Raw genomic sequence first — 13,995 nt, 5'->3', positions numbered from 1 at the left:
GGAGGCGCTATTAAAAAGAAAGTTGCAGAAAAAAATATGTCCAAAGTAAATCTTCATCTGTCCTGTTCTGATGTTTTTCAGCATGTAAACAAACAAGTCGTGTCCTGAGGGGAAACAAGAATTCAGCCCCCACACTGTCAAGTCTTGGATGGCCAGTTGGTCAAATGCCCCAAAGCAGGATAGATGGACTGCTTCGTTTAATGAATCGCATCATTAAATTACTGTGCCAACGTACCTCCACTGTGGAGGAGCGAGAGGCTACGGCTAATAGCTGCATCCCATCAGGGACCTGCAACAAGCCAGGGCCCACAGCTCCATCCAGATCACCTCAAAGACTTAAACCTTGGCTCCTCGCAGCACTTTAACAAATTCCATCAATCCATCCGTTTGATTCACTTCATACTTTCACGCTTCTCTCTGGGTGGAGCTTTTGACAAGGACCTAAAGAGGTCCTGCGTATTTAATCCTGTGGGTGTTCCTGTGTGCAAGAACAGTCCTGTTGCTCCGACACGGTGGTGTTCCGACTCAGATACCAGCGGAGGAAGTGGCTCAGATACTGGTGGTGGTTCCGGGATGGGACCATCCGCGCGGCGCTCTGACAAACACTGTAACCGTGGTGAGGCGGAAAATTCCGATATTTTTCCATACAACATGGTTACAACTGGACTCCACACGATCAAAGCTTTTCCAGACTTCCCACATGTGATGAGAGTCTCAGCCTGAAGGCATCTACAAGCTGACTGTAGCTCCTGGTCATAGCGCCACCCTGTGGTTACAGGAAGTAAGCCGTTCTTCATCCCCCTTCGCGGCTGTCCGAGTGTTCTCTAGTTCAAGATGTAATCTGAGAACCTGCAAGAAAAGTTTAGAGGAAAGATAAAGAGGGTTCCTTCTTTTTATGTCCACGTAAACTGATATTTGCATTTTGTTGATCTGGTATGTTCTTGTTTCCACAGAAGTCACGTTTGATCTGCTATCAATAACTTTCTCTGCTTTTGCCGCAGTTTTAAAGACAGAGAAAAAAAATTAAAACAGAAACCTGCGACCTTCCAGTCCTGCGGGATTTACGAGGGAGGTTTTTATGTCGGTGTTGTCTGACGTTCAGCAGTCATACCAGGAGAAATGTAATGTAACTGAGAGTGACATTCCCTTTTTTTCTCCTCTGGAACTGAAAGGAATTCTTTCTGTCTTTGTTGTGCTGCTGCTGTCTCCGCTGCGCCCGACTCCCACATTAAAAAGAGATGAAAGTCGTTATCTGGGGGCCTTCAAGAGGCGTTCTAGGACGTGGAAATTCTGGGATTCGAGAGTGTAACTCTGAATACCAAAATGACAAGCAGGGGAAGGTTAGAAGTTCCCTTTATTGTGTGTGTGTGTGTGTGTGTGTGTGTGTGTGTGTGTGTGTGTGTGTGTGTGTGTGTGTGTGTGTGGTGGTAGTGGGGGGGGGGGGGGGCGCTTGTGATCTGATCCACAGTTTGAGTGGGTGGGTTTGACTTCCAGTGGGCTCTGGTCCAGCGTGAATGTTTTATAGACAGGAACACACAGCTGCTCTTGACATCATCAGTGACGGCGCTGAAACTCAGCCGCCGCTACACGCAGGTCCGCTGCAGACTGGTGAGATGTCAGCGTCGCTGTTTGCATGGCGTGCCCTTATCTAAATGGACTCCAGCTGCTCAGAGGACACGATGGGGCATCTCAGTTCCTCCCCGTGTGCCTGTGTGTGTGTGTCTGCGTGTGCCTGAGAGTGTGTTTCCTAACCTCTTGCGTGGGAGTTTTGTTTTGTCTGCAGGCTTTCAAATGTTCTGTGTCTTGTCCTCTCAAGGCAAAGTTTCACTGCCGTTGACGAGCGTCAAAGTCAATGCAGTTTTTGGCGAAGCATCAGGTTGTCGTGAAACTGCTTCCATGCCAAAGAGGTCGTGATTTCAGATGTGGTTTCCTTCTGTTTGTGTCTCAGCGAAACCAAAACCAGTTTTCAGTGAACATGGTGGAGGGGTGTTGGAGGGACACTTTTTTACATCATGGGGTCGCTTGTTCGGTTCCCCTTTGTTGCCTGTGACTTGGTTGGGCTTCCGCACCGACACAGGAAGTCATGTGGGAAGCCAGGTGAGGGCGAATGTCCTGGTTGCGGTACTGGTGCCTCCTTTGGTCACTCATTGGGGGGGGGGGGGGGGGGGTGTTGAAGGGGAAAGGAAACAGAAACACGACTGATACGATCCGCCCACGCATGCTGCTCACCTGGCGGAACCGCTGAATGCACTTCACTTGACGTTTAGCAACGCAGAAATATCTGCATGTTCTCTGGTGCCATCTGTGAAAACACCATCAGGTCCGACCTCCCAGGTCGCTCCACGGGACTGTTGCGCTCTTCGACACGCGCGTTGGTGCCAGGGCCCGGTCGTCACTTCTTTGGCTTAAATGAGGCCCCAGGAATGAGAGGATTGGTCTGAAGGTCGGCCCTGAAGGCCTCTCAGGTGAGGAATGAATCAGAACCATAAAGTGTCGGAATCAGGTTGAAGAGCCGCTGTTTGGAAACATGAGATTGTTCCCTTTACTTTGCTCTGTTGTGCCTTTGTGCATCTCAGAAAGAATCAGCTCAGTCTGTTTGGTTGGTTCATGAACTCACATCCAGCCCCCCCCCCCCCCGGCAGCGATCTCACTAGACAGTGTTTCCCAAGAGCCTATTTGGCCTGAACTTAGTGTCACTTTAAACTCGCACCCGTCTCTGCACTCAGCAGCAGCAGCGATTGTGTTCTGTGCAGACAGAGCCGCAAGCTGTGGTCTTCCTCAGCGTTTGACTGACAGGTGGGGGGACTGCAGTGCCGTCATGTTCTGTGGTGCACAGTACGCACATTTGTTGCCTCAACGCACTGTACCTGCTTCTCCTTTCTGAGGAGGCATCGCAGCCCCGCTCCGTATCTGCTGCCTCCCCACTAAACATCACAACTTCAAAAAGCAAAAGGAATTTGCGCCACGTCACTGACTCGTCTCGGACTAATCTCTCCACTTATCTGCCGCCAGAATCACGTCCTCCCCATCTGAGCACCAGGCCAGCTCCAACTACGCCCGTCTGCTTTGTCTGTTTGACATTAATGCTGCGTGGAACTTCTCCTTCCTTTCCCATGATGCAAACTCTCAGCGACGCCTTGACCCTTCAGTGCTTTCACCAGAAGCCCGTGGATTCTGACATGTGTCATGGTGCTTGCTGGTGCGCCAAGGTGTAAACTATGGCCTGTGTGTGTGTGTGTGTGTGTGTGTGTGTGTGTGTGTGTGTGTGTGTGTGTGTGTGTGTAAACTACAACAAAACACACATACACGTGGGAAGATTTGATACGCCAAAGCCACTCTCAAAGTAGCATAAAATGAAATAAAAACGATTCATTCAACAAATATTGGAGAATTTTATGTCATTATTTGCTATTTGAATCGTGTGATTTAAAAAAAAAATCACAATCAATCCATTTTAAGATTGTTTTATCTTCTTACTGTATGAATATGTGTGCATTTTGGGGAGAGTCTTGTGTGTCTGAGTCATAGCTACCCCTTCCTACAGTGTGTTTCCATGGTTACCTCACACCCCAACCCCCCAACCCCCACCCACACCCACACAGTTTAGACAAGGATCAAGCCTCAGTGGTCGATAAGTGAGCACAAGGGTTACGGATAATAACGCTGTTCATGATATGACACATTCAGTACATTTTTAGACGTATTAGCGGCTGCACGCGCTGTCACAAGGTGTTTCTGTGTATGTTTGATTGAGTTGGTGTGTGTGTGTGTGTGTGTGAGAGAGAGGGAGAGGGAGGGAGGCGACATGGTGTGGTTGCGTGTTTTCTTCTGTGAATTTTCACCATGGTGTGTGTTGTCGTTGCTCCTCTCATGTTTGTCGGGGCCCTTAATTCCCCTGTTCGAGTGAATTAGGGTTTGATTTAGAAGCGTTCCAAGTCCAGGACCTTAACTCTGACCTTACTGAGGATCTGTTTGTTTTTTTTGTTTTTTTTAATCAAAACTTAGTCCATGCTCATGTGTGGTACGTACATTTTTCAAGTTCAACTCTTCTCTGCTGCTGAGTTTCGACGTTTTCATGACTTTGTCTTCTACTTTACTGGGTTTTAGGGCTGGACCTTGGCAGGGACGTCACGTTCTATGACGCGATATGATTTTATCACAGTGCAGTGCCGTGTCTCACACGATGTACTGATTTTTTTTTTTTTAAATAGAGCTGAAAATACAACGTGTTAGCATCTAGGAAGTCTTCCTATGTAGATCACGTTACACCGATAAATCGACTGACAACGTGAGTCAGAACTTGTCATTCAATATTCCGAAGAACTTCCTTTCTGAGGAGATTGTCCGCACAGCTGCACGCTGTCACTGAACACCGAAACAGAGCTGCCATAATGTTTGTGGGTAACTCAGGATACAATATTTGAAGGTATTGTGTTGTGAGACGATATCAGCACTAGGGGCTGGGATATTAATGGAGTATTGTGGAGGACAAAAGTATCGCAGTAATCTGTTGTATCTGTTTTGGTTCACAGCCCTTGTTTTTCAGTGTCTGGAATTATTATTAATGTGAAATGTTGTGTTTCCTTGAGTTAAACAACAACAAAAAAACAAAACAAAACTGAAAGTCTGGCAAACTGAAAGTGCCTTGAATTCCAGGAATCCTGTGGATGTTTGACCACACACAGGACCCCCATTTTGTTTGTATTTAGCAGAAGTAGGTGCAGTCCGTCGATACGCAGCGTCAGAACGACTGTAGACGGAGGATCCACCGCACACAGAGGAGGCGGATCAACGTTGCAATCACAGAGTGAGTTCATTGGAACAAATTTACAGTGAATGTCTCAGAGTTAAGAAGAAGAGCTTTGAGTTTGTTGGTGTTCCAGGCTGGAGAGGTTTTCCTCGGAGATGGCTGGCGCTGCAGCACTGAGGCAGCTTCCCAGAGAGCAAAGCCGGGTGGCTCTGGTAAATAGGTCTGAGGGGACAGGTTTTTATTCAGCAGAGTGTAGGCGGATTGATGGAGATGAGCAGCAGGTGTGCAGGCTTGAGTGGCAGCAGGCGACGTGGAGGACACACCCACCTCCAGACAACACACACAGCCACAAAGGAGGAAGAGGAAGGGTGGAAATGCAGACTAGAATCTGGGCACACAGTAGGGCTGAATAAAATTTTATATTCAAGGACAATTTAGGTTTTCATTTTTAAAAAAAGATAAATGACAGGACTTGGCATGATGTTTTTGTGGTACTTGTGCTATGGAGGAGTCAGGGTTTCTCAGTTGAGCTGAATCAAACTCTGGTCTGTTTCCCCTCTGTTGGGACTGTTGTGGTTGTGGCTGCAAGTTAGCTAGCAAACATGGATGTGTGTTAGCCAGCAAACATGGACGTGTGTTAGCCAGCAAATATGGATGTGTGTTATCCAGCAAACATGGATGTGTGTTAGCCAGCAAATATGGATGTGGGTTAGCCAGCAAATATGGATGTGTATTAGCAAACATGGACGTGTGTTAGCCAACAAACATTGATGTGTGTTAGCAAACATGGATGTGTGTTAGCCAGCAAACACGGATGTGTGTTAGCCAGCAAACACAGATGTGTGTTAGCCAGCAAACATGGATGTGTGTTAGCCAGCAAACATGGATGTGTATTAGCAAACATGGATGTGTATTAGCAAACATGGATGTGTGTTAGCCAGCAAATATGGATGTGTATTAGCAAACATGGACGTGTGTTAGCCAGCAAACATGGATGTGTGTTAGCAAACATGGATGTGTGTTAGCCAGCAAACATGAATGTGTGTTAGCCAACAAACATGGATGTGTGTTAGCCAACAAACATGGATGTGTGTTAGCCAACAAACATGGATGTGTGTTAGCCAACAAACATGGATGTGTGTTAGCCAACAAACATGGATGTGTGTTAGCCAACAAACATGGATGTGTGTTAGCCAGCAAACATGGATGCAGGTTATCGAATGAACAAGTGTAAGTCAGTAGGCCAACATGGATGCAGCAAGTACACATGGACTCAAGTTAGCTAGCAGACATGGAGGCAAGCTTGCTAGCGAGCTTGCGTCCATCCATCCATCCATTTTCACTTTTGTTAAGGGTTGTGGGGGGGTGGAGCCTATCCCAGTTTGCAAGTTAGCTAGCAAAACATCGATGCCCCCTGCAAACATGGACGCACACTATAGAAGGACTTCATCTTCAAAAGTAAACTCATATTTGTAATTGTTTGCAGACTCAATGTGTTTGTGAGGTCTCATACAAGCCCTGAATATAAACGTGGCTGGAGTTTGTTTACAAGGTAACTCTGCCAGCCACGACCGGCACTCGGGACACCCCTCCGTGGTTCTGATGGAGTTACACAATTGGAATTTACTGTGTGAGCGACAAGATGCAGGTGATTCCAACCCCCTAAATGTTTTAGCAGCTTTTGTTTGTTGGATTTGAGTCTTGGCCCTGTTTGAATACTTGCTTTCATTTGAGAGAATGAAACATTCATGAGAAGACAACGGAATACTGTTCCCGTGGGATGTCCCAGGGAGGTGTAGATGTATTTGTATGTCGCTGCGTGATGGTAAGTTTAGCTCTATTAACGCATGTTCCTCTTTCAGTTCCAGCTTCGACTGCATCAGAATGTGGAGCAATGTGTGACCTTTCATTCTGGTTTACCGCAACTCTTCCTTTCTCTCTCTTCATGTCCTTCACACTGTCCCCGCGCCGTCCAGTGGAGGCCGTGGTGGAGTTCGACTATGAGGCTCAGCAGGACGATGAGTTGAGCCTGACAGTGGGTGACATCATCGTGAATATACGGCGGGATGACGGAGGATGGTGGGAAGGCGAGCTGGGGGGACGCAGGGGACTGTTCCCCGATAACTTTGTCAGGGTGGGTAATGTCTTCTTCTCATAATCAGCCCATGACACCAGTGCTTACTCACCTGCTACACTCAGTTTATATAGACAATAAAAGATGTCTTTATCTTGGACAACCGGCTCCAGTGAGCTTAAATCATATTGAAGCAGAATCAATTCTGAATTTTACAACCACTCCAGCTTGTATATTGTGATACGCTCTTTACGATGGCCATTATGTGGACAGTCAATTAGATACTTGACTAACACAATGTCTTTGTTCACAGTAATGGTAGGTACTCCATAGAGCGCGCACCTCCACCAACAAACCCACGCCACAGCCCTAAACACAGTCTGGTGAATATCAGCACAGCACTTAATTTCAAATCTTGTTAAACGAACAAGCCTCCTGACACGGAGCGAACAGAAAACGCCGGGTTGTTGCTTCCGGAAGATTGACGCTAATGTGGAAGTGCCTCAAACCAGCATTTGTTCTAATGGCCACCAGGGGGCGACTCCACCTGACAGTCATCAGGTCGATTATCTGAATAACCATTTTGCGAAGGTTGGGATCATTTCTGTTGCCTGGTAACCCAAGAAGATCACGTCAGAACCCCATTCAGAAAACAAGCATTTTAAAAGTTGTTTGCTTGTCGTTTTTTGGAAAGACGTGACGTTTCACAAGTTTGTAAGAAGAACAAATCAGCATCAGGTTTTTGTTACTTTGGCATTATTTTGATGAGTTTTTTTGAAGTTGACTCAGCAGTTGTAGAACGTGAAATTTGATGGTTTATGTTCTGGCTACTTCCCCTTCTGTTTCTGCATGTGTCAGGTTGTCTATCAGCAGTGACACAGAAGAAGAACAGTTAGATCAAACGTGTTGTACCAGTTGTGACTTCTCTGAAACTTTCTGAACTGGTTCTGTGGGTCTCCAACTTTCAGATATCCTAAGATTGTGTGGTGATAAGATGAGGGAAGTATCATGGCCACTGAAGCATGAGAGGAAGTACCAAAAGTCGCCGATGACTGAGAATAGAGTTCACATTTTAACAGCGTTCAAGTCATCCTATTGTGTGGACAGGCTTTATTTGTGCTGACTGAATGTCACAGCTCTCATTCACTGTCATGGTCCTGGACAATAGGCCTGTGAAGGGTGTTTGTGTGCGTGTGTGTGTGTGTGTGTGTCAGAGAGAGAGAGAGAGAGAGAGAGAGACTGAGGGAGAGCGTGAGTAATGCAATAATACCAGACTGGTCTGTCACAAGACTGCAGTTATGGGAATCGGTGACATTAAAGCTTTGCAATGCAGATGAATGTGTGTGTTTTTTTTAGGAAGTGGTGTGTGTGTGTGTGTGTGTGTGTGTGTGTGTGTGTGTTGGGGGGGGGGGGTTGGACAGGCAGGTTGAAAAGGCAACAGGAAGTGATGGCAATCAAGCATCCTGTGGTGCACGGTCACAACTCTCAACCAGGTTCCGAAGCAAGAAAGCACCATTTAAAAGTGTTGAGTTTGGGGATCAGGAATACAGTCAGACATCTTAGTTTTTAGAGAGGTTATTTCAGGTTAACAAGCTCCTAATCCTGGACAGTATGAGTGTAATAATAATGGGGGGGTCTGTCACTCCTGCTGGCATATTCTTGGTTGAAGGTCACAAAAGTAGATCCACCCTCTCAAATTCCATAATAAATAGAATTTCATGTTTAATCCTATCACTACTTTTATTATCATTATTATTATTATTAAAGGTTTACATTGATATAAATTCAAGAACTTGTACTTTCATTTGCATTTAGACAGGCACAACTTGTGCAGCCTGATCAAACAATCATCAAACATGAAGTAGAGTTCAGCCCTGGTGCAGTCAAACTCCTTCCAGAAAGCTGCCAGTTCAAAAGTTGTTGGCTTGCCATCTTTTGCAGACACTTGACAAAACGTGACTGAGTACTCTTCTCAAATCAGCATCAGGAATTTATTAATTCAGCCTTACTTTGATCTGTTTATTGCAATCCAGTCACAGTGAAACCTGACTTGGAATCAGCAAATGCACTTCCTGGAGACCCTCTCTGTATGGTTGATCTCACTAAAAACAGCCAGTTTTGTCACCAGAATCCCAGCTGAAAGCGTCCTGACATCCTGCTTCACCTTAATGCACTTTTTGGTGTGACCAGGCTGTTTTTTTTGTTTGTTTTTGTTTTATTGGTTACAGGTACGATGAGTGCTCCTAATTCCAAAAATTCAACTGGAATGTGGCGTTTACATGCCTCGTCAAATTAGCAATAATTGTAGACAAATGACTGGTTTTATTCCACCGGCACAGGGCACAAGTACAAACATCTCCATGGTGTGAAAGATCTCGATGTGAATTCTTGGCAGTGTGAGGCCTTTGCTGTCATGTGACTTCTGTGAATTAGATAAGCGAGGTAATGCTAGTCAGAATCACATGCTCTTATTTGACAGTAAATGCATCATTAGGGAATTTCCTGGTAGACTACATCCAGGGAATGCTGGTATAGGATTTTAAAAGTCTTAAATTCATTCACATTAACATAAATTTTCCAACGTGGGGGTGTAGGAAAGAGAAAAAAAACTACTGAAGTTTACATTTTTCTTTCATGCTTAATGGTAAATAGTAGTAAACCACGTTATCAACAGACGAACCCTCAACACCGCGTGTGCAGATGTTTCCTGTTCAGATGTGATGAATCGAGTTGTCTTCCTCATTGCATCTGGGTTTCCTTTAAGTCTGGGTTACGTCCATATCCCCACGAGAGGAATTCTAGTCCAAGTAGTAACAAAGGCTTCCAAGCCCAGTTAGCTTTTCCCTTCATTTCCTTTGCAAAGCTAAACAATTAGCCTCCAGTTCCAAAGTTGAATATTTTAATCATTTAAAGCAGCCAGCCTTCATGAATAACAGATGTATTTTATGTTTTTTTCATAATGTTCCCATGCTTTTCATGAAATATAAATCCAAACAGCCAATAAACACCGTTTCTGCTCTTCCACTTGAGGAAGGGGAAGCTGTAGGCTAACAAATGGCCGCTGTGGGTTTTTGCGAGGGTTGGATTGTGCAGTGGAGTTTCCAAGTTTAAAGTTTTTTTTTTCACCATTCTGTGCGTGTGTGTGTGTGTGTGTGTTTCTGAATGAAAGTGTGTGTGTGTGTGTGTGTGTGTGTGTGTGTGTGTTTCTGCAGAACATGAAGGCATGCTGGGTCACACTCAGCCACTCTGCACAATCAATGTCCTTTTTCCTGGTTCAGTATTAACTCTGTGTTTGCCTACTTTGCAAACACTACTAAATGTCAGGAAACTGTTGGACTCACCTGACCTCAGATAACAAAAGTCAAATGACGCAACTTGAAAAGGAAATCTTCCACTTTTCACCAAAGACAGCAGCTATGAATTACAGTAAACAAGTCAAAGCTGCTACTTGAGAGCTGCTAGCCGCTAGTCCTTAGCTGCTGGTTGCTAGCTGCAGAGGTGGGCTGAGGGAGTTTGAAAGCCTGAACTCTGTTTCATTTTCTTGCCTGCAGAGTTGGTTGTTCAAGAGGTCTTTCAGTTCAGTTTCATTACAATGAATGCAAGCTCTGCAAGAATGAGTCACTGAACCTGCAAAACAGTTAGCATTGTCGAACGTCTACTTCACTCGAGGTTAAGATAGGCTAAGATTTTCTTCAGCATTGGAAAATGAATCAGAAAATACTAGATTCATGTATTTTGAAGCTTTAATGTGTCTTTGTGTCTAGCTGGAGCACACAAGTGGCTCAAGGAAGCTCCAGTGGTTGATGAGGACGTTGACTGTGGAACACACAGAAGAGGGAGAATGGTGAAGCTTAGTTGTGTTGACACCAGAAGGCGACACGCACGGGTCTCCGTGATCACCTCAGGTCATAATGTCATTGATGATGTTTGTAGCAGAAACATGCAGAAGTCATCAGACTGTTCTCACAAAGCTCAGTGGAAGGCTGCAGTATGAAGAATCTGTTTCTTCGGGGGTAGATTAGTCATTGCGCCACCTGGTGGCAACAGGGATGGCTGTTTTTAAAAAATAATTGATTGTATAGATTGTAGCTGAACTACAATATCTAGACTCCATATGATCCTTCCCCAACTTGACATGTTTGATGAGAGACGTCTGGTACGCTACCTTGCTGACTCGTTGCTTTCCCCAGGTCGAGTCTGGCTCGTCTTTGCGAAGGTTTTCACTCTCCGGCTAGTTTGGGATACGGCTCTGTGTTTACCTTTGGTTCGCCCAGTGCAAACATGAGCAGAGCAACAACAAACACAAATCAATAGAGAAAAAGAAACAGGCTCCAGGGTCCTGAACTGGGAAGCCTCGACAAAATAAAGGAAATGAACACGCGCCATCGGTACAAACACGGTGGCTGGTTATTATATGTACAACCCGGTTTCAGTTTATTAAAAATGGAGTTATTTTTTGCCAACAAACCTTGAGTTTCTCCTCCGTCTTGCAGAGCCAGACACGCTAGAGGAGGTTTCTGCTTTGTCCCTGAAGTTAGAGGAGGACAATCCTCCTGTCAGACTTGCCGCTCATCTGTGGGGATTGTGAATCTCCTCCGCTTGAATGTGAAATTTACTGTTTACGCTGCATTAGCGGGGGGGATTTTTACACCGATATCAAACCTACTCCAACATGATGTCTCATGTCCAATCCTTGTAGCTCCTAAAATGGCTCAGCCTTAAAGGAGCTTCATTAGTTGTCCAGGAAACATCTCATCTTGTTGATATTTTTGGAGCTCGGCGGCTCATTAAGGCTTTCATGCCACACCAGACCAAACACAAGCAGAGTGTGAGATGCTGTGAGTCAGTATAGCCGGGCTTGTCTGCTTCACTGAGCTGCGTTCGCCACAGGCATGGGCTTACGAAACAGTGTCATGGTGAATGTGGTACAGAGATGTGAACCGTCACGTCTAGTTTTTGCGGGTCTGAGTACACGAGCGTCCCCACGTCTGCCGGCTTGTTGATTCCTCCGCCCGCCGCCATGTTGGCTTTTGTCTCCCTCCGAGTTTCCTGATCAGTTTCGCATGGTGTCTTGTGATTCTTCTGCAAGTGAAAGTCATGAGGGCAGAAACGCTGCAGCACAGACAGGCAAGGGGGGCGAGGTTGGGGGGGGTTGTTCCCGTTCACATGTTTGTATTCGTACGACTTTGTGACATGCAGGTAAACAGCCAGGGTCACCTGGTTTCATGACATCATCACTGCTGCTCCAGCGTAGCGCCTGCAGCGAGGCCTCAGGAACACATACAGTTGGACAAGCCTGATGAAAGAGAACGTTAATTACACAATCTCAGTGACATTAGTCATCACAACATTACACAGCTAATCATCCTCAAAAGGCTTATTCAAGTTTGTGCAGATACAAATTTGAACCTCAGTGTGTTTGTCAAATGACAAATTTATTCAGCTTTTTTTTTTACTAAGTTAGATACCAGCATTGTCAGATATGACATCACCTTTCATGCATATTACCTGGATTGTAATGATAGATAAATGTGGATCAATGTATTGTTTGAATGACATACGGTACAAGGCACTGATGGAAAATCAATTCTTAGGTGCAACTTTATTTTGAAAATCCCACAGCTCATGTGTTTTATGTTTCCAGTAGAGCTTCGTTTTAATGGTTAACATTTTTTTTATTGCGTGTTCATGATGTCATTGTCATGTTTTAGCAGGCTGTCCAGCATCGGTCAACCTCTTGTCATGTCAACATGTGAAGTAACGTGACTGTCTGTCTGGAGTGCTCACGTTCAATAAAGTTGATTTTGAAATGTAAATTATCTGGCCTCCATTACATTTTAGAACCACATTTGAAGGATGATGACGCGCAAAAGTAGTACTACATGTATGCATATTCCAGGTGTTGTATGAAGATCAGAGCTGTCCGACTCCCTGATATCAGCATCCTGCCAGAGCCTCCTGTATGAGCCACCCTGAAGCTAGAGAGGTTCATTTTGCTCTCTGGTCTCTCTCCCGGCATCGTCTAATCTTCTCCTGTGCGTCTCTTTGCAGGAGATAAAGAAAGAGGCGAAGAGGGATGGAGGGCAGGCGAGCACGATGAAATCTGACCTTTCCAACGGCAGGGCCAGTCCTGTGTCTGACCCCGGCATACGAGCGGGTAGGAAAGGTAGTTCACTCACTCGCCCACTCATTCAGCGGAGGGATCTTTCTGCAGCTTTGCGTCTTCAGGCTCTAATATAGATCCTATTAAGGATTTGGGTCAAGCATTCCTGGCCATTCTACTGCCAAACACGTATGAACACTGGCTGTGTTTATACACACACAAACACACACCTGACAGTTTGAGATGAGGATGGGTGACATCTGGTGGACACAAAAGGAACAGCAGGCTTAAACTCAAATGCCCCAGCTGGTGTGTGGAGTGAGTCAGAGGGTAATTAGGGCTAACAAGTAAAGACCAGCAACTGCGGGGCCAATGAGGAGCGTTTGTCAGAGCCGGTTGTTTAGACGGAGCCCTAATTGAAAGGTCAAAGGTCAGCATTTCTGTCTTCAGTTATGGGGTCATGAGTAAGTTGGTGAGCACCTGCTCACTCACTGTTCAGTCACGGATTATGGATGTGTGAATGAGCTAAATATGTCACATATAAGGTGTGTGTGTGTGTGTGTGTGTGTGTGTGTGTGTATGTGTAGCAGGTACTCCCTCGTTGTGTTTACACAGTCAGGTCATTGAGGAACTCATCTATGGAGGGGGAAAAAAATTAATAGAAAACAGAAAATGTAGGTTAAAAGGGAAGCCACTGGGAAATGATTAAGTATAAAAATGAATAAACAGTTTGTAACTTTCTTATGAGCCTGCGTCTCTATTTGACAGAGGCTCTTTCTCAGTGTTTCTTTAGTTTGTGCCTTTATTCATTGAGTCATTTATTCATTTGCTCACTCATTTATAACTTTGTCAGTCACCATCCTCCACAGAGGAAGTCTCCGGTTGGGGAATCTAATGTCCTCTGAAACGATGGAAACATGACTCTGTGCGCATTGCAGGGGAGCAGATCCGTAAGCGGCGGTGTAAAGCAGCCTTCAGCTACGTGCCTCAGCATGAAGACGAGCTAGAACTGAAAATAGGAGACATCATTGAGATTATAGCCGAGGTAAGGACGAGACTTTTAAAGCT

The 13,995-nt window shown here is 45.3% G+C and overlaps 1 protein-coding gene across 7 annotated transcripts in view; it reads left to right on the top strand.

Annotated features, from left to right (window-relative positions):
* sh3kbp1 (SH3-domain kinase binding protein 1) overlaps positions 1 to 13,995 on the top strand; it is a 42,440-nt gene that overhangs the window by 13,398 nt on the left and 15,047 nt on the right. For 2 of the 7 annotated variants that reach the window (XM_086192255.1, XM_086192254.1), the window contains 3 exons: positions 6,727 to 6,884; positions 12,876 to 12,990; positions 13,866 to 13,972. In XM_086192255.1, coding sequence (XP_086048381.1) covers positions 6,727 to 6,884; positions 12,876 to 12,990; positions 13,866 to 13,972 — 380 coding nt within the window. Of the gene's footprint in view, positions 1 to 4,709; positions 4,808 to 5,935; positions 6,399 to 6,726; positions 6,885 to 12,875; positions 12,991 to 13,865; positions 13,973 to 13,995 lie in introns of those variants that run through there. The other 5 variants (XM_086192256.1, XM_086192257.1, XM_086192258.1 and 2 more) reach the window with 5 other exon arrangements.

The sequence above is a fragment of the Aulostomus chinensis genome, chromosome 21 (assembly GCF_037954235.1).
Source record: "Aulostomus chinensis isolate RoL2024-O1b breed Wild chromosome 21, RoL_Achi_v1.0, whole genome shotgun sequence".
NCBI classification, from domain to species: domain Eukaryota; kingdom Metazoa; phylum Chordata; class Actinopteri; order Syngnathiformes; family Aulostomidae; genus Aulostomus; species Aulostomus chinensis.
The sequence above is the reverse complement of the archived record's forward strand: the minus strand, read 5'-3'. Positions and strand labels throughout refer to the sequence as shown.